The following is a 20,252-nucleotide window of genomic DNA, read 5'->3' as shown; positions in this document are numbered from 1 at the left end:
TGCCCTCATGGGGGCTTCTGAGAGTGACTCCTCAGGGTGAAGTCATGGAAATGGGTGTCCACGGATCTTCAGGGGGTGAACACATTGGTGGGCAATCCTGGGCCTCTGCCTCCTCTGCCGTGGGGCATGACTGCCCTGCCTTGCTGTACTCCTTCCAGGAGCGGGCCTAGCTTGTGTGTCCAGGTGCATAGATACACACACCCTCCACTGCCCACAAACCAGGATGGATGGCATCACTCAAGGGGCTTTGGCCAGCCCTAGCAGTAGCCTTCATGCAGGGACCAATAAAATAAAATGTAAGCCTGAAGGAAGATGCAGCCTTTGGCAGGTGGTGCCAAAGCCTCAGCCCCTTCCCCATGGCCCTCAGCAGAGCTGAGCTGCTCCTTCCGTGAAGGCCTCATCCTGGACACTAGGCCAGACACAGGGAAATGCCAGCCATAGGTGGCCGGCGATCTGGCACCAGCCCTCGGCACACGGCTCCCTCCGGATGCCAGGTCTTCTCCACTGAGGTGAGGGGTGGGAGCACATGCTGAATCTTCCCAACAGCTCTGCAGGCTCCACAGTAGCAGGGAAGCTGAATTTCTTTGCTAACAGCAGCAGGTCTGAAGCCTTTTTCTTGGACCCTGCCTCTGTTCTTCCCTCTTCTTCAGCCACCCCAGGCACCCTGTCTGGCCAGCTGTGAGCCTCCAGCTTTAGGCACAGCCAGGACCTATACCCACGTTTCTCTGAATGCGGTGAGCAGGAAGAATTCTAAGTTTCTGGGAAGGCAGCCCAGCAGCAACCGTGTAAAGCAGGAAGCGAAGTAGCCTGGGGCTCACTGTCCTTCCCTCCTGTTCAGGTCCCGGCCAGGGCAGTAGCATGACCCCAGCACTGAGCAAATGATCCCCATCCAGCTGCCACATGTCCCCAAGGGAGTCACAGCCAGGGCTGGTGTGGGCTGGGGGTGGGAAAAGAGAAAATCTGATCATCTGGCACTTTGAGACTCCTACAAATGGAAGAGTTGGCCTCTTTATGTGAGGATGGGTCCCCAGCTTCCGCAGCCCCTCTGCTGCTGGGCAGGCAGCCCTTCTTGGTCTCAGCTACAGGCACTTGCAGGATAACTGGACGCAGGGGGTCAAAGCCATGCTGAGCCATCCATGTGCCTTGGTATGGGTGCCACACTCTCCAGCCCAGGTTATGGTGGGTGGAGTGTTCCCCACCCCATCCCTTGTCTCACATCTGCCACTTGGATTCCTGTGTCAGGACCCCAGAGCAAGGCACAGTAAAGGGGACATAGGATGTATGTGAGGCCAGTGGCCTAGGCCTTGATGCCCTAACAGGGATGCTGCTAAAACTGCTCTTGGCTGCAACCTCGGCTTGTCCCTGAGAGAAGGCAGCCGAGGCCCACCTGCTGCTGTGCAGATCCAGCTCTGCCAAGAGATGTACATGAAGATGATGCCCTCAGAAGGCAAAATAGAAGCAACATCAAAACTCCCTTCTCACAATCAGCAGGTCTGCAGCAGCAGCCAGGACCCACCACGTCAGACTTCTCTTCCTCCAGGTCTCCCTCCTGAACATGCTGGATGCCAACCAGAACTTCCCCAGCCCGAGATGGGTGCATGCTTCGCCATCTGAGGTCCAGGACAGAGGGCATATATTCTAAACACATTTTTTGAGGGTCCATTATGTGCTAAGCATTGTTCTGTAGGGGTTATACGAACATTAGGAAACCAAGACGTCTGCCCTCATGGGGTTTGCATTCCAGCAAGGTCAAAAAACGTAAGTAAGCAATACACACAATGAAGGAGTGAATGACACAATAATATGTAGAATAAATGCATGCAGTGGAAAAACTGTCCAGTAGGGTAAGAGGGAGCAGGATTGCCAGGGAGGGTAGGTCTCAGGACTAAAGATAGACAGCACTGTGGGGATTAGGGACACACAGACAGATTTGAATAAGGGACGGGCTCAGCCATATGAATGCTGGGGAAGGGCATTCTTGGCAGAGGGAACAGACAGCACAAAGGCTCTAAGAGAGAATGTGGCTGGGTCAGAGTGTGCAAGGGCAAGTAGGAGAGGTCAGAGTAGGGGCCAGACCCCATAGAGTCCTTTGAATCCATCATGCCTTTGGCGTTTGCTTGCAGTGCGCTGAAGAGCTGCCAGAGAGTTTTGAGCAGTGATGAGATGTACATCCTAAAAGGATCATCCAGGCCAGGCACAGTGGCTCACACCTGTAATCCCAGCACTTTGGGAAACTGAGGCGGGAGGATCACTTGAGGTCAGGAGTTTGAGAACAGCCTGGCCAACGTGACAAAACCCTGTCACTACTAAAATTACAAAAAGTTAGCTGGGTATGGTGGAAGGTGCCTGTAGTCTCAGCTACTTGGGAGGCTGAGGCACGAGAATCATTTGAATCTGAGAGGCAGAGGTTGCAGTGAGCCGAGATCATGCCACCCACTGCACTCCAGCCTGGGTGACAGAATGAGACACTGTCTCAAAACAAATATAAAAAAATACATAAATAAAAGGATAATCTAGCTGTTTTGTTGAAGAGGTTGAGGGATGAAGGGAGAAGCAGGAGGCCTCAGAGGGGTGGCTGCAATAACTTGGATGACAGCGGCTGAGGCCGGTTAGTGTGGAGGTGGTGAGGAGAGGACAGGTTCTGGATGTTCCTCGAATTTGCTGATGGATGTGGTGTGGGGTCAAGAGAATGAAGAGTCAAGAATGCCTCGAGGGCCTTTGGGCTGAGAAACAAGAAAAGGGGAACTGCAGTTTCCAGCAATGGCAAAGCTAAGGGTGCAGCTTGTTTTGGGGGAAAATCAGCAGTTGGAGGTGGGCATTTGGGCTGAACATGCACAGTAGACATCAGGTGTGGATGTCAAGTGGGCAGCTGAGCACAAAGTGAGAGCCTGTGCCCCCTCTTTGCTGAGACTCGGGCGTTCACTAAGGCAATACCAAAGCCTGCTGGCACGTGGTGGAAGGAAGGGGAGCCCCGAAGCTGAGGCCTGGGTGTCTGAAGGGAGGTGGCTGTTGCCTTTAAGAAGGCTGGGGAATCAGAAAACTGGAGAAAAACAGATGGTGCCACCAAGCGTGAATCAGGACTGCTGTCCAGCTCCTAACCTGAAGATGCCCTATCAGGTGCTCTGAGCCCCAGTTAATTGAGAATGCCTGAGATAAGTCTTCCTCTGGGCACTCTATGATGTGCAAAATCAGGAAAGTGCTATCTAGAACATGCCACAGAGATCTTGCTGTCCTGAGAGCCAAATACCTTCTGAAACCCTACACTAGAGGCATCCTTAGCCCCAGTCCACAGAGGGACCTGTGCAATGCCGCTGAGTCGGTATCGAGTGCTGGGAGCAAAGCCGAGTCTCTGGTGGAGCCCAGGCCCTCATCATGACTGAGGTCCTCTTAGAGCAGGCACCTGACTCCTAGCCTGGGCTGTGGGACTCAGTCCCTTCACAGTGGAAGACGTGCACTAGACTCGCCTCTGCCTCCCTAGTATCAGTGAATGTCTTTAACAGGAGCTTCTTTAACATCAGTACTGACCTCAAGGTCGCCAGAAGGAGGCGAAGAGCTAATGAAGTTCTGCACATAAAGTTCTTGGCCCAGTCCCTGGCACAGAGAAAACATTCCCTATATAACAGCTGGCTAGGGGGCAGGAAAAGATGCAGTCACTTTTTTTACTTACTTAAGCCTTTTTTTCTTAAGTTGTAAAAATGAATGCGTTTACAGAAATAATGGAGAACAGTCTACCCACTCTGGTTGACTGACTTACACATTCAAATTGCACAGAGATTTCTTTCTTCTGCCGGATTATTCCCTCAGGATAAATTCTCTACAGTAGAATTACTAGGCCAAGAGGTCAGAACCTTTTTCTGCATCTTAATCAGGGCTGTCATATTGCTTCCCAGAAAAAGATTCTCCCAGGTTACCTTTTACTCTATACTTGGGATGAAGTTTATATTTTTTTCTTACCATCAATTTTACTTTTTTCTTTACAAATTCAGTAGGTGAACCGTTATTTTTATTATTTTGTTTTTGAGACAGAGTCTCACTGCATCACCCAAGCTGGAGTGCAGTGGTGTAATCTCAGCTCATTGCAACCTTCACCTCAGGGTTTCAAGTGATTCTGGTGCCTCAGCCTCCTAAATAGTTGGAATTAAAGGCATGCGCCACCATGCTCAACTAATTTTTGTTATTATTATTATTTTTTCAGTAGAGACAGGGTTTTGAACCCTGTGGGGTTGGCCAGGCTGGTCTTGAACTCCTGACCTCAAGTGATCTGCCCGCCTCAGCCTCACAAAGTGCTGGGATTACAGGTGTGAGCTACCGCACCTGGCCCGTGCGCACCATAATTAATTTACTTCCTTTAAAAACCAAGTAGGAATACTTTTGTAAATGCTTTTTCTTTTTACTGTTTACTTTTTAAATTTTGCTTAAGTGTAAACTGCCTATTCATAGCCTTTGACTATTTATCATTGACTCTGTAATCAACAAATATTAACTGATCATCTACACTGTGAAAGGTGCCCACGAACATCTGTTTTTAATAAATTTTGAAATTACCATGCAATGAACTTCTTTGTTATAACATTTGGTTCACATTTTTCCCTAGTCTAACGGTCTACTTAATATTTTATTATTCTACTTTAAGTTTTAAGAACTCATACAATCAGATTTATGTCATGTTTTTCCTATGCATTCTTCTTCCTATCAGAGGATTCACGCTTAAAAACTTATCACCCCAGATCTAATCAATATTTAATTCTATGCTTTTACTTTTAAAGTTTGAAGTCTTTAATCCAGTATCTCTTAATTAAAGACTACTGTACCGAAACTATTTATGTAGAAGGCAATATTCAAGAAAAACAAACCAAAACCAAAATGAGATGTTCAAATAAGTGTGGGACAGCTGACTTTCACAAAGTTGATTCAATTTCTCTGTGAATATGCCTCAGAGACTTAACATGCTAATGAATCTTGGAGTGTCCAGGGCTAGGAAGGACTGGCAAGATCAGTGTAAAATATTCCTCACATGTCGTGCCTATGGACCCCTTTATTAGTGTGACACCTTTTGGGGTGTCACGCTTTGACAATAAAGTGAGGATTTTTGTCTGCTTTATTCCCTGCTGTATACCTAGTCCATAGTAGATGCTCAGGAAATATCACGTAATTGAATAAACAAATGAGCACATGCACAGTTAAATACGACAGATCTCATCTAGTACAGCAATACTGAGCCACATTTCTAAGGTGCAAGGAGGTGTGGGGACTTTGCATGGTTCCCTACTGTGTATCTAGGGCTTGGAATGAGGCCTAGAACAAACATTTGCTGAATAAATGAATGCATAAAGGAATGAGTCACTTGCACAGCCCAGCATCTGACATACAGTCCCTAACATCTGTCCTTGAATAGAAGTGAAAATATGTCACCTGGGTAAGAGTACAGGACCCTTGGTCATGACCTGAGGCAGCTCTGAAGGTAGATCCAGGCATCAGAGACCAGAGCCTCAGGAACACCTATTTGGAGGTGCCAAGGACCTCACGAAGTTCACAGGTGACTTTTCATACCAGTGTCTGAGGCCCAGCTACACCCAGCCAGGCAATGGCAGGCATCCCACCTAGGGGAAGCCGAGGACCAGATGACTTTGGCACTGCCCAGGCTAGCCGAGTAGGCTCCAAATCTTTCCCTTGAACACAGCCTGGAGTTGCCTGGGACCTGCCATGGATACTGTACTTAGGGTGGCACTAAGGCAGGGCCTCACACCACAGACACTGAATGCCCTGAGCCTTTGGGGACAGGAGAGTTCTCTGAGGAATAAAGGACAGGCTGATGCGAACACTGCCAAGTTCACTGCCATCCTGAGACTGATGCCCAGTCCTTCCTCCTTACCTTCCACTGTCCACTCAGCTGTGGACCAGTATGAAATGTTCAAGACCAACCTTTGCTATATGGGAGCCTAAATTAGTGTAAGGTTCATAGAGAAGGCTCTCCTGTAGAGCCACGCTTGGATGTGAGGGGGAATTGGGTGCAGGTAGCTGTCAATACAGTCTGTTTCTAATCGCCGAGGGGACGCTAACCCTCACCCACTATGCCCAGCATCTAGAACAGCAAAGTACAATGAGTGTTCAAGAAAGAGACCCCAAAGCCTGGCCCAGGAGAGTTGGTGGCAGTTTCCAAATATTACCCCTGGGTAATATTTCCTCTCAGAGTGCTCAGCGCAGCCCCAGAGCCCCGTGTCACCTCAAGTGCAAGTCCCGCCAGCAGTTACGGGAAAATGGACCCAATCCCTGTGTGTGAGGTTTTAGAAGCTTCCACGGCAAAGAAGAGAGGAAACAATGAGCTTTATAAAGAACAATATTTATTTCCATTTACAGCATCAAATACCATAAATAAAGCTAAACATTGTTTTGCTGTGTGCAAAATACAGGGCTCCGTGTGGCACTGTAAATGATTACCAGAGGTCACAGACATGCGTAGTGATGAGGTGGGGAGGCTAGCTAAAGAGGAGGCTGAGAGGGGAGGAGGGCACTCTTTGGTTGACATTCTATAAAGGGAGGGAGACTCTGTAAGAGAAGATAAGACAAGAGCAACAACTTCGTACTGGCCAGGATCTGCACAAACGCAGCGAGCGTGCAGCATGCAGGGCCGGGCAGGCAGGCCCGGGGGTCAGGGCGGTCTGGGTCACATGCAGGGCAAACACCTACTGCAGCCTGAGACCGCAGGGGTTGGCTAGGACAGCTCCACTGCGCCTGGTGTGTTGTTTCTCATTAAGAGCACATTAGTGACTATCCTGCTGCCTCAGGTCCAAGAGTCAGCAGGAATGTGTGCTTTAAGCAGAGTCATGGGCCTGGGGCAGAACTAAGTCATTTCTCAAAGATATCCCTGCTTGGGATGAAGATGGCTCTAACTGAAGCTCTGGTGTCATCTGGGGCTTTATGAGCCAAAGCAGATAAGAAAAGTCACAGCAAAACCCTTGACCTACAGTGCAGGCGGCAACCAAGGCAGGATTTGCTGGAATATTTGTGATCACATGCATGTTCAACCTACAGAGCATGGGTCAAGCTTGGGATGAGGCCTGGGAATAATTATGTTTTTTAAATCCCTCCAAAGAATCACCTATGGTTCTGATCAATGACATTAACAATCTTTACATTAGAGCCAATTTAAGAAGGGGCTGGTGTGTATGAGCTTTTCGAGGCTGTTCAACAAGTGTTCTTTTCAAAGGTGACAGAGTCCCCCCTCATGGTACTGTCTCAAGATCAGGGTCAACCCTCCCAAGAAAGTAAGGTGGCTTCGCAGGTACAACTGGAGAAGCATGCATGCAAGTGTGCCCGAGGGAGAGAGGAGAGGCGGGACATGCACTTGGGATTGACCAGGCTGCCGGCTCCACAGAAAATAGACACAGACATGACTCTGAAGCTGATCACCTCCCCCATGCTGTTAACCAACCATGCCACCAAATGAGTCCATCAGTACACAAGACACAGTTAGTGCAGCCGGTACCACTGGCGGGGAGGACGGGGTGCGGAAAGCGGGTGGGGAGTTAGTACCACTCTGAAAATTGGCAAGAAAACCAGTCACCTCAGAGCAGAAATGTGTCAGCCAAGAAGTGGGTGTAGCACTGGAAGGCTGAAATGAACTGATGGCCATGGTGTGAGATTGGAAAGAGAAAGACAGAAAAAGACATCTTAGTGTGGGGAGAAAAGGAAATGAACAACACGAGAAGGCACTGGCGTCGAAAATAAGGCAATTATTGAAATAGGGAAATGTCCCTGTTTGCTCAGGAGAGATGAACCTTTCTGGTTGCGACCAGCTACTTATTTGTAAGAGTGGATGCACATAGTTTGCGTCTTGTCCCCAATATCCTCTCTGCTCCCATTTTACTCTAGCATCTCCTACTCATTCTTAAATATGTTGTGCAGGCCTAGAGGCACTTACCCTCAGGGGTCCACCCCTGTGTGTTGGTGCTGCCCACCAGAAAGGTTCAAGGTCTCAGAGCATACCAACATCTCAAACTCCTGACAGGCACACCCTGTCTCACCACAGTAATTCGAACCAGTCTCCTTATAGTTGTACATGACAGTCTTAGAGATTCTGACTATGGCTTCATGGAGCACTCCACAAAGCATCTCAGCCTACCCTGAGCTGAAGATAATCACAATAACATGGCCGTTTACATCATGACCTCGAGAATTTACTTTCTATAATCAAACAAAAGGAATCAAGGACTCCTCCCACCATGTTGAACATTAAAATCCCAGCAAAAATTGGAGAAAACACAATTCAAGTCATGGATGGGACTGAGAACAGTGCCAACAAGGACAGAAGTGCCAGCTCCCAGAGTTGGCCATGGCCATGCCTCGTTCTTCCCAAGGATTTCAGGCAAGTATTTGCAGAAATGCACTTCCTTCTTGCTTTCCATCCCATATAAACTTATCATCTCAAAGCTCTCAAGAGCTCTGGCTCCTCACCCACACCCAGGCACCCCTCTTAATTAATCCAGAGGCATCTCTAGTGATAACTGCACAGAGCTTTCTTGGGTCCAGCAACTCCAGATACACTGAGCACTGCAGACGGCCTTTCTCTGGCAGCCTCTTGACTGTTCAGCCAGACCCTGCAGCTGTGCATGTCTAGGCAGCGTGGAGTAGGGAGAGCTGAGGACTCCTCCAGACACCCAGAGTGAGGAATGTAGGTGGGCCCACATGTTCATTTTTACCCTTACTAAGGCATGTTTCCTTTGGTTCAGTCCATAAACAGCTTCCACTCCCAGCCCTCCCTGCCATTCAAGATACAGTAGAGCTTCCCCTGGAGGTCAGACCCATTCCTTTGCCAGGGCAGTGTGAAAATGGTTTCCGTTTTGACCACATATGCATGGCAGTGGAGCAGTTAAGCAGTCAGGATGTCCATGGGCAACGCTCACTGGAAAGGCCACGCTTCCCAGCAACAACCTGATGTGCTAACAAACCCCCTCAGTCTCTAAGGACACCACATGAGCGGGCAGAGTCTTCCACTCCACTCAGCCTGACCCATATGGACCCTGCATGCCCTTGGCTCAGCCTGCAGCCTGGCTAGGGGATCTGATGGGAGCCTCAGGGGCTAAAATGACATCAGCTGAAAGCGCTCATCAGCACCGCATCAGCTCCATGGTCAAACACCAGTGGGCTTGCACTGCAGTGCCCATTAGTGGGAAGGGAAAATACATGTTTGTAAAATCTGTTGAAACCCTTGGTTCTTTGTCATTTGGCTGTGATTTGACATGGGGTGGAGAAGCCTTTAAGCTACTATTTAACATCAAAACAAGGGAGCAAAATAGTCCTTCCCCCAGGGGGACAGATAACAGCCAGCCACACACTACTCTGTGCTTCTGTAGGTTGAATTCTATTCGGCCCTTTACTCTCTTCTTCTAAAATAATTATGCTTTCATGTCATAGAAAGTATCCTGCTGCTGACAAGTGCCATCTGGGCACCTAAGTCAAAAGGCACTGGTCAGGAGGTGGCACATTCACTTTCATGTATGTAAAATCCCAAATCATTCACTCGGCAGGCAGTGGCTCTGACAACTCACTGCGATGTTGAAGGGGTTTATAAAGCTGGCTACGAACTTCAAACCCCCATATTTAGAAAAACTGACACTCATACAAAAACTGCTTTCTCTAGGCTTATTAAAAAATTGAAATGTAAACCCAGAAATATGGCTCGCTTTGGTGTATACATATAAAAGTACAAAGCTACAGAAAAGATCCTTCATATCAGCCCTGGCCCTAGCATCATGAGTAGATGTTCACCCTGATAAGGCCAGGTGGAGGCGGCCCACGTGAAACTCTTTGGCTCTGAACTAATTGCTTAGAGAATGCTAGGCTTCCTGGCCAGAGCCCGAGCAAACTGAAAGCTCACCGCCACCTGAACCCTGGAAATGTGAAGGCACTTTGGGGCAGCCAGGCGTGTCAGCGGAGCTTGACTGGGAAGCACCTGAGCACCCAGTTGCGGATGCTCTCGAGGGAGCCCTCAGATTCCCTGTACATGGCTGCCAGGACCTCAGAGAACGCCCAGAGGAGCGGCAGCCCCAGGCTCAGGAGCTCGTACATGTAGCAGTAGTTGTAAGCATTGTCCCTGACATGGAGGCCAATGGCTCGCAGGAGTCCCTGCATCCAGTTACGCAGGTCCCTTGGCAGCCTGAGGGGCCAGCCCAGCGCCTTCCTAAAGAAGGAGGTGGAGATACCTGGGGGACTGCCTTCCGGGGTGCCAATGGCGGCCACGGCACAAGAACTTTCGGTGGGAGTGTCTCGCCGAGGGGCTTCCTGCTCTTGCCATGTCGCCTCCTCCTGAGAAAGAGATCGAAATGAGGGCAAGTCCACAAGTCTTCCAGAGGACTGCTTCAGCAAAGCACACAGAGAGCCAAGACAAACCGAACTCGACAGACCCTGCAGCCAGCCCCACAATCATCTCAGCCCCCAACTCATGCTGAAGCTGGTGCTGAACATGGGCACAGCTTTTCCAGGGTCCAACTGGCCACAGGAGTCACGAGCCTTCAAAAATATGCATGCCTCTGATCAGCAATCTCACTCCTAATGATACACATCAAGTAAATAATTTGAAATATGGATAAGGATATGCATACCAGGATGTGTGCTGTAAAAACATTTATAAGATAAAAAATTCGAATGACGTGAAGACCCAGTAATACAGAGTAGTGAAGTAAATTATTGACCATTTATAGACGAGAATCTTTTAAAGGCATTAAAAATTATGCTCCAAGAGAAAGTTTTTTGTTTTTTTTTTGAGACGGAATCTTGCTCTGTTGTCCTGGGCTGGGGTGCAATGGCACAATCTTGGCTCATTGCAACCTCCACCTCCTGAGTTCAAGTGATTCTCCTGTCTCAGCCTCCCAAGTAGCTGGGATAACAGGCACGTGCCACCACGCCCAGCTTATTTTTGTATTTTTAGTAGAGATGAGTTTTCACCATGTGGTCAGGCTGGTCTCAAACTCCTGACTTCATGATCTACCCACCTCAGCCTCCCAAAGGGCTGGGATTACCGGCGTGAGCCACCGTACCCAGCCCTCCAACAGAATTTTTAATGTCATGGGAAACCATTCTTGATGTAGAGTTAGTGAAAAGGAAGGATATAAAACTGTAGGCATCGGATTCCACTTGGCTTTAAATATATTCACATAGAAAAGAGCCTGGAAAGGGATGTTACAAAATGTGAACTGTGGCTTTCTCAGGGCAGGGTGGCCACAGGCGATTTCTCTTTGCTTCTTTATAGTCTTTCATTCCCATTTTTTACATTGAACCTATATATTTGGGTAATTAGAAAAAAGTTTTAAGTTATGGGTTGTTGCTAGTGGTAGATAATTAATCAAGCCAGAGAGAAGAAAATTTGCTAAGAAAGCCCAGAAGAGATGCTTCCACAAACCATCTATAAATTCAGTGGGTTGGTCACTTTTTAAACTTCAGGAGCCTGGGAGAGGAGTTGGAAACTGTAGAAGGGTCGGTCCCACACCAGGCATTCTTACAAACAGCACCTTGCGGCCAGGTGAGTTCCAGGTATAGAGGACCACGTGGCTTTTGTGTGGCTGAGCATATCACCCCATCCCTGCCATGTGGGCAAGCTCTTCCAGGCTTCTTATGAGATGCCAGCCTGGCTACCCCCCTGGGAGCTCACCTGGAATGGGACACGCCCCAGAGGCTGTGGAACAGACTGAAGCAAAAGAACCCTTCACACCAGGAAGCAGAGGCTTTCTTCTTCATCTGTGAGTCATCTCAATCCCTCCAGGGCCAGAAAAGCTGGCCTGACTTTGAGGATCCCTGGAAACCCTTCTCTTATCAAGGGGCCTTCCCCATTTCACCAGCACGGGTGAGACAAACATACCTCTCTTTGTTGCTTCAGCTCTGCCCGTCTCTTCCGTTGTTTGCTATTGGCTTTACAGTGAATGAAGTGAGGCTTGCAGTAAAATCTGCCTATAAAAGAGGCACACACATACAGAAAGATTTGTTTCCTGTGAATTAGAGTCCCCATCGACAAAAGCCAAGTGCCTGCCACTGTTCAAGTCAGAAAATAGCAACGATGGAAACAGCCCAGGGTGGCTCAAATTTCCGTCATCTTCCTTAAACAGGTGGCACTGAGATGAGGTAGCAGGGCCCTTTGCTGCCTCAGAGACAAGCTCCAGCAATGGTGGGCTCCCGGGGATGTATCTAAGGTCTTCAAAGCATGCAGAACTTCTAGATGCTGGACACATGCTGGCACCCGTGGGGCAGCATGCCCACACCTGGACAGGGCATGGAAGCTCTGAGCCTCTTCTCCCTTACCAAACCTCATGCCTCTCTTCCATCTGGCTGCTCCTCTGCATCCCTTATGATAAATAGGACATTAAAAAAAAAATCCCCAAATCAAACTGAGGCCAAATTTCTTCAAAAGACCCATTGCCAGGCAGCAAAATGGACTGCATCAAGTATGAACACCCTCAATCCTTCTTTGTGGAATCCCTGGCAGGTGGGAAAGGCTGACAGCAAATGGCAGCAGTGATGGGGAGGAAAAGACCCAGACAGGGCACATGCTGGGAAACTGGCCACTGCCCAGGACCACTGTACGCCTTCCAGAAAAGCCTTGCTTGCTCACTGCTACGCTGGTAACAATAGCAATGGTAAAATGGTAACAGTAGGGGACACTTACATAGGAATGACTTTATGCCAGGCACAATGCTACACATGCTTACATAAATTAACTCATTTGTTCTCACAACCACCCTGAGAGCTAAGGACTACTGTTAATCTCATTTTACAGATGAGGAATCTGGGGGACCAAGAGTTTAAGTGATAGGCCCAGGGTTCCATGGCTAGGAGGTGGTACAGTCTGGAGTCGAACCCAGGCAGTTTAGTTTGAGGGTGTGTAAATGTGAATGCCATGCTATACTGCCTCTCGCTATAGATGGCAGAGCGAATGTCAAGTGCTGAAAATTAGCAATGAGCATGATTCCTCCATCAGTGATCTCTGTTAGGGCACTTACCAGGGAATGTCATGATGGTTATTTTATAACATATACTATGTAAGTAATATTAACCCTGCGTCATTGAACCTGACTGCATGCCAGGTGTGGTGCTGAGCATGCAACGGAGGGTATCAGGTTTGATTTTCTTGGCCACACAGGGACAGTGGAAGGTGGTGAGGCTGCATAAGGAGATACAGAGAGCCCTGGGCACACGGGAGGTGCCCACCAGGACCTGGTATCCACACTACAGTGCTGGTGCTCCCCCTTCCCTGGGACCACAGGCAACCCCCTACTTCTAGCAGGAGCTCCTACTCTCCCTGAACAGCCTTCCTGATGACATCATACTTCCTGTTGAGGACGTGTTGGGTGTTCTAGAGCCTCCAGGCCAAGGTCACATCTGAGGCCAAGTCCAGAGCCCAGTGCTGCTCTGGTCCCTGGGGTTACCTTCGTCGCAGTCAAAGGTGTAGGCGGCCAGACGCAAGGTGGTAGCACAGACGCTACAGCGGAAACACTCCCGGTGGAAGAAGTGGCCCTCGGCACTCAGCCGCTCCATCACGTACACACGCTTCTTACAGAAGTAACACGTGTCACTGCCTCCCAGGTTCAGGGGAAATGACTTTCGCATCGATTCCTGGGGATGGGGAGAGAAGAGTGGTGTGTTAGAGCTTATCCTGAGCCTTCAAATGTCAGGTTGAGGCTTTTAAAAATTCCAAATTGAATGCTGGGGACCTCATGGGCTTCTACTCCCTGCTCCTGCCACTGCAGCAAAGAGGGATGGGTGGGAAGATATGCCCCCAACCGAGACCCCAACTCTGTAGGGGCTGCTATTAACTGTCCTCCCTGGCAGGCTGGAGAGTACAAGGCAGGCCAGGAGGGGCTCGCCCCAGGTTGGCCACTCTGGTTTGGGGGTGGGAGTGGTGTCTCTGGTCTGACAGAGTGGGCCTCACGCACACACCTGTCCACCCCATGATGTTCTTCCCAGGATCTGTCCCTGGGATTAAGTGTCACCTGGTTTTGGACAAAGGCCTGCTGATGTTTTAAGTGTCCTGTTCCCCTGCAGTGGCGCAGGTCGGGTACAGAAAGCTGGTGGCATCAAATCTGGTCAGTTAAAGTTCTAATTGTGAATTGAGAGGACACAGGCCAGGATATCAGTACCCCTGGGATTTCCAGGACAATGTGCCGAAAGGAAACTGAAAGAATTGTCAACTAAAATTCTTGGTGATGGCAGCAAGCGGCTTAGTTTAGAGAAAGTGAGAAATCAAATCAAAGGGATGATTTTCCCAGGACTTTTTTCTCAGTCCAATGTAAAGAGACTGTTCAGGTTGGACACTCAACACTGAAAGTGAGGGCCATTCCATTAGGCTCATGGCCTCACCTGGGCCCTCCTACCAGGCTGTTCTCCAGAGCCACAGGACAGCAGGAAGATGCTCTGATTTCCAAAAGACCACAGGGGACCTGAGTGAGGTCTGTCTTTAAGGAAATGCAGCTTCCCTCTAACTTCTGCCCTGATCCAGCTAATTCTCAGCTCCCTCTGGTCCCAAGAGACGAGGAGCCTTGAGGACCAGGCCATCCGCTCCACATCCCATGTGCCTGCCCTGGGATGCCAGAGCCAGTGTCTATGGGTGAAGGCTGGGGTTGCATGTCCTTACCAGGTCTGGAGAGGTGGCCTGGGCCTTAGGTCTGTGATCATTCATGTACAGATTGACCAGGACTTCAGCTGCAGCCCCTATTCCGCTGGACACTTTCCCTACCGTCAGCTAACCAAGAGCAGAGGCAGAGGAGACAGAGACAAAGATAGAGGCCAATTAGCACCAGGAGGAAACACAGGCCGGATGGATGGGGAGAGGGCTCCTCACCCACATGCAAACAGCACCCCACAACCCCGGAGAAGCAAAACTAGCCAGATGGAGAAAAGAAAAGAAATAAAACCCGTGGACGCAAAAAATACAAGTACTGTAGGATTCCACTTATAGGTGGTGCCTAGAGTGGTCAAAATCCATAGACACAGGCATAGAGCGGTGGTTGCTGTTGTTTAAGGGGTACAGAGTTCCAGTTTGACAGAACTAAGAGTTCTGAAGCAGGAGGATGGTGAGGGTGGCATATGAAAGATATATTTAACACTACCAAACTGTACCCTTAAAAATGGTTAAGGCGGTACATTCTATGTCATGCGTATTTTAATACAACAAAAAAATTAGGAAAAAAAAAGATTAAAAACCAAAAGCCCTTTCACATACATACAGTTGCGTACACGAATCCCAGAGAGGGGAAGGGTCTAAATGAGGCCGCTTAGCAAATAAATCCAAGATTCCAGACTGTACTCTGGTTACCTGCCCCCAGCCCTGGGGCCTTCACAGCTTCGCTCATCAGGGACATGGGGTAAACATGGTGCTCAGACCCAATCATTACCCCAAAGCCCATAAGTCAGACAAACCAAGCAAAGAGAAGGAAATCAGGAGCCAAGCCTCCTCAGACAGAAAGCTAGACTGCCAGACTGCAGCTGCCCTCCTCCAGAGACCCCTTGTCCCATGAGGGCCGCATGCAGCTGCTCAGGGACCAGCAAGACCAGGGGAAGGGTTCAGGTCCAGCTCCATCACGAGCCAGTGCTGAGACTCAGCATGAAGCACAGAACTTCTGATCCTAGTTCCTCATTTAGCAAAATGGGGAGAGTTGTACCTGTCTCCTGAGTCTGTGGGAAGGACTGAGTGAGAGAATATGTGTCCTGTCGTCTGGCACTTAGCAGGCTCGGGGCCTAGACTACCTTGAGTGATATTGTGATACTGTCGAAAACACATGTTTGGGCTCTGCTCCCTTGTTCCTGAGGCAGAGCTCCTAAGACCTTGATACCTTCCTGAGTGACAGCAGCATCGGATACAGAGCTCCTAAATACCATGGGATTTCCTGGGAGAAGAAGCATCCTTTGCTGGAACGAGGCAACTGTTGAGCTCCTGGATAGCTTCAGAATGCAGCTGTTTGCCAGAGGAACCAACCATATGATTAAAGAGTTGGAACTTTCAGTCCCACACACTGGCCTATGAGGGCAGAGGGGCTGAAGGTTGAATTGATCACCAGTGGCCAATGATGTAATCGATCATGGCTTCTTAACAAAGCCTCCATAGAAACCAAAAAGGATAGGGTTTAGAGCTTCTGGAGAGTGGAGGCCCCTGAAGGGTGATGCCCCGAAGAGGACATGGAGGCACCTGCTCTTTCCTACATGCCCTGCCCTGTGCCTCTCCTCACCTGGCTGCTCCTCTGTATCCTTGATAAGATCCTGTATAATAAACCAGTAACCGCATTTTCCTCCTCAGGTTCAACTAATTTGCAAAGATGGTTTGCAGAACTAAGAGAAACCCCGTCTATTTCTAGATTTTGTTGGTGGGGAGAAACATCCCCACTCTATTTGGTGACCACAAGTGAGTGGTGTGAGTGGTGAGAAGCAGCTTTGTTTCCTTCCTTATACTTGATTCCTCTCTCTTTTCCCTCCTCTAGATTCAGCCTGCCCCAGCCTGCTCTGAAGCTCCCAGGTCCTTCCTGACAGGACCACAGCCCACCCTAAGAGCGGTAAGTGGAATGGGCGCACGCTGTGCAGGTAGGGCAGGATGGGGACTGCAGCAGGCTCCAGAGCCAGTGCCAGGCAAGGTCAGCTTGGAGACGGGGAGACAGCAGCTCTGCGTGGGCCCTGGTGCATGGCCCAGTGATGGGTTGTGGGTGGTGCCTGTGCTCCTGAGGGTACCTACAAATGCCTGGACTCCCACCAACGTGTCAAAGAGCTGGGAAATGGTGGAAGCTGATAGCCCAAAGAACATAGCACAATTATACATACACCTTTCTGCAAACCCCAGCTTGCCTCCTTTTCACTCCTCACCCCCAGCTCTGGAAGCCCTCCCTGGTATGGCTGCATACCACACCCCTCCTCTTGGGGGAGGCAAATGTACATAGCTAGATTCTAGAAGCACTGTTCCTGATTCCAAGATCCTAGGAGGAGGGAAGCTCTAGGTCCTCCCCAGCTTCCAAACCCAGCCTCCAGGAGATGTGGCCAGAGAGAGCAGCAATGGAGGCTGCAAGGCCTCTGGGCAGAGGTTGATAGCTGTCACCACCACAAACCACAGTAACTTGTATGTGTATGAAATGATGACCTCCATCAAAACCCAAGACTGCCCTTGAGAGGCCACATCTGATGAGAGAAAGCCTCAACTATACAGCAGGAAATCCAGGGAACTGCAGTGATGCTAGGCTCACCACAGCTCACCTATTCCTGGTGGCAGTGCCCATCCTCAGGGCCTCAGGCTAACTCACTGGATTCCAGCAAAAGCACAGGCACTACATTGGGCTGAGCAGGGAAAGGAGTGCCTGGCAGGCTGGTGTGAACAAAGCCAGGAGCCCCTTATCCCCTTTCTCATCGGGAATCCCAACATACAGCGACTTTGGAATGGTCACTCCAGACCATGTGTGTGGCTTTGGGGCCTGCAGAGGACATGGCTATAGGCTTGCTGGGGTTGTCTGATCCCTTGAACTTAGACAGATGGGACCTCATCAGAGTTTACCAAGCCTGCCACTTCTTGGGAGCAGCTGTCAGGCCCAGCACCCCTTCTACCCCTGCCTCCACTCTGGCCCAGCCTGGGAGAGATTAAGATTCTCCTTCCAAGCACACTCTCTGGCATTTCCAGGAGGCCACAAATGTCAAGAAATTTAGCCCTTGCTTCCAAGAAAGGTTCAGGTGTGTTGGCTCAGGACAATAAGTCATTGTTTGTCTGATGTTCCATCCCCTGCTAGGCCCCCAACTTGGCCCCTCAGATAGGGGCTATAGGATACAAAGGATTTCCTGGGCTTCTATGGAAATAAAGAGGGGAGGAAAGGCAGCAAGGTCAGTCACACTCTCAGCACCGCCTGCCCAGCCCCTGTGTGGCTGCCTCCACTGGCCCAGTGTGAGAACTGGCTCCATGGTATTCTCCCAGAAAGGCACCACAGTGATGCCAAGATACCCACGCACAATTACTGCCTCCCCTGAGTAAGCAGAGATTGAGACTATACTTTCTGGGGCTTTTAATACAAATCCCTAATGAGACCTCATTAACCACTTAGCTAATAAGCACTTGTGCACTGAGCTTCTCAGCAATCCTGACTTAGGGAGGCATTACTGAAGCATGCAGAGGGCGGCGAGGTTGCTGGGAGGTGCTGCCAAAACTGAGCAGCTGCAGAGCTGCTCTGCTGTTCTACAGCACAGGGCACGGTCTGGGTCATCTGGGCAGGGGATCCAGGATGAAGACCACACCTGATCCCACCTTTCATTAGGGCCAAAAGCCTCCTTTCTTCCCATGGCACCCACACAACCACCCTGAGAGGGTGACATTCTTTAAAGAAAAAAAAAGAGTAAAATGAAAGCACCCTTAAGAAAATTTGCACTGGAATTTGGAAGGACTACGTGTCCTTCCTAACCTGATGAATCGCATTCCAGAACCACTAAGAGGTAGACCAGCACTTCTTTGAGGTCACAGAGAAATGAGGTGATGGAGAACTTGCTCCAGGGATGAGGCAGGGGCCTTTGAAGCCCACCCCAAAGGCCAACGTGATGGTGAATGTTGCCCTGGGCATCAAGGGTTATCTTCTATTTCCTGACAGCAGGAAGGCTTTACCGGCTCTCAGAGTGAGGATTTAACTAGCTGGCTTCTGCTCGCTCATTGCTCCTCATATTCTCTGTGGCTAATGACAGGTTTTTCTCTTTTTAAATCTTTAATTCATTATGACCTGTTACTTCCAGATACAACGAAAATAAACTAGAAATATGATCACACACTTGAATGTGTGGCAATATCAAATGGTTCCACAAGTTTCCAATGCTTATTCTCTCTCACTTGCTGTAATCAGGGGATTGCAGCCCAGTCCCTGCCCGTGGACCACACTTTGAGTAGCACTGCTCTAGTCAACTGGGAGAATCACCAGGTTCTTAGGATCCTGAGAAATAAATGTTTAACTCATGGAGAAATCCCAGAGAAGGCATCCCGGTGTTGACCTCAGAGTTAGCGGCGGTGGTTCCTACCAAAGAGAAGCATGCATTGATGGCAAGCCACCACGCTCCTGGGGAGGCTGGTCAACAGAGGAGCTTACGATTAGGCTGGGAACACTTCATCTAAATGCAAAGTTGGGCGATCTGATGATCTGGTCAGAGATGATCATGTTCCAGCCACTAGTTTTTTAAGAATTAGCAAATTTTGAAGTCCCATGAGACTGCTTTTGCAATCTTTTATACACCTCTCAATATTCTTATAACTTTCAAGAATTTGGGTGTTTTCCATTATTTTTTACCCCCTTTTGAATTCTAATTCTTTTTCAGCAAATTAATTAGAACACTTCAGAAGGGGCATCATCTCATATTACATGAGGTTAACCTCACGTATGCCATTTCCCTTCTATGAGACTCAGCTTCCTCATCTGTAAAATGGAGAGACCACCACCGACCTTGCAGGGCTGCAGAAAAGCTTCCTGACAGAACCCGGGAGGTGCAGGAGGCACTGGGCAGATAGTGAGCCCAAAGCACAGCCATTTGAGATAAATACTTGAGGGGATGGATACCCCATTCTCTGTGATATATTATTTCACATTACATGCCTGTATCAAAACATCTCATGTACCCTATGCATATATACACCTACTACGTACCCACAAAAATTAAAACAAAGCAAAGCACGGCCATTTGTGTAGCTTTACATTTCCATGTTCTGGTACTTCTCTCCCATCTTAAATCACTTTCACTTTCCTCTGCACAAGCATGGCGTGGCCCCCACAGGATGAGCTCCCCGCCTCCTCTCCCCAGAGCCAATCTAGACAGAAACATGGTGATGCAGCTGTTGTCACACACACCCATGCCAGAGGCTACAGATGATGGCTAGACCACCTCTACAAAGAGGCATTTTCCAAGTGATCCTGTGAGCCCAGCAAAGAATATAATGGTCACCTCCTGCATAGCACAGCGTTCCTCACACTGCACTGGGCTGGCCCATCTTCCCCTCAGTTTGCACTCCCTGAGTGACCTGGCTTATTCACCTCCACATTCCTAGCACAAGGCAAATACTGTGAATGCAGGAAGAAGCAGGCTCCAGGCCCTGTTTGTGTGAGAACAATGGAAATGTCCCTCCCTGGGCCTGGAACTGAGCCAAGATTACCAGGTGTCCTGGCTGCACTTCACCGAGTTCAGCCACCTGTGGCCACATGGCCTGCTATGAGCATCCAGCAAGCCCACATGGGTAAGGCAGTGGTGAGAGAGAATGTGCAGAGCCTCAGAGC

At 49.3% G+C, this 20,252-nt stretch overlaps 1 protein-coding gene across 50 annotated transcripts in view; it reads right to left on the bottom strand.

Moving 5' to 3' along the window:
• The window catches only part of MICAL2 (microtubule associated monooxygenase, calponin and LIM domain containing 2), a 261,902-nt gene that overhangs the window by 101,310 nt on the left and 140,340 nt on the right, over positions 1-20,252 (bottom strand). For 30 of the 50 annotated variants that reach the window (XM_078340519.1, XM_078340524.1, XM_054242079.2 and 27 more), the window contains 4 exons: positions 14,621-14,728; positions 13,416-13,602; positions 11,855-11,943; positions 10,203-10,305 (listed from right to left, as the gene is read on the bottom strand). In XM_078340519.1, coding sequence (XP_078196645.1) covers positions 10,203-10,305; positions 11,855-11,943; positions 13,416-13,602; positions 14,621-14,728 — 487 coding nt within the window. Of the gene's footprint in view, positions 1-6,324; positions 6,547-7,564; positions 7,623-10,202; positions 10,306-11,854; positions 11,944-13,415; positions 13,603-14,620; positions 14,729-20,252 lie in introns of those variants that run through there. The other 20 variants (XM_078340536.1, XM_078340537.1, XM_003734213.5 and 17 more) reach the window with 2 other exon arrangements.

Source organism: Callithrix jacchus, chromosome 10, assembly GCF_049354715.1.
Source record: "Callithrix jacchus isolate 240 chromosome 10, calJac240_pri, whole genome shotgun sequence".
Lineage (NCBI taxonomy): Eukaryota > Metazoa > Chordata > Mammalia > Primates > Cebidae > Callithrix > Callithrix jacchus.
This window is presented reverse-complemented; position numbering and strand designations above follow the sequence as displayed.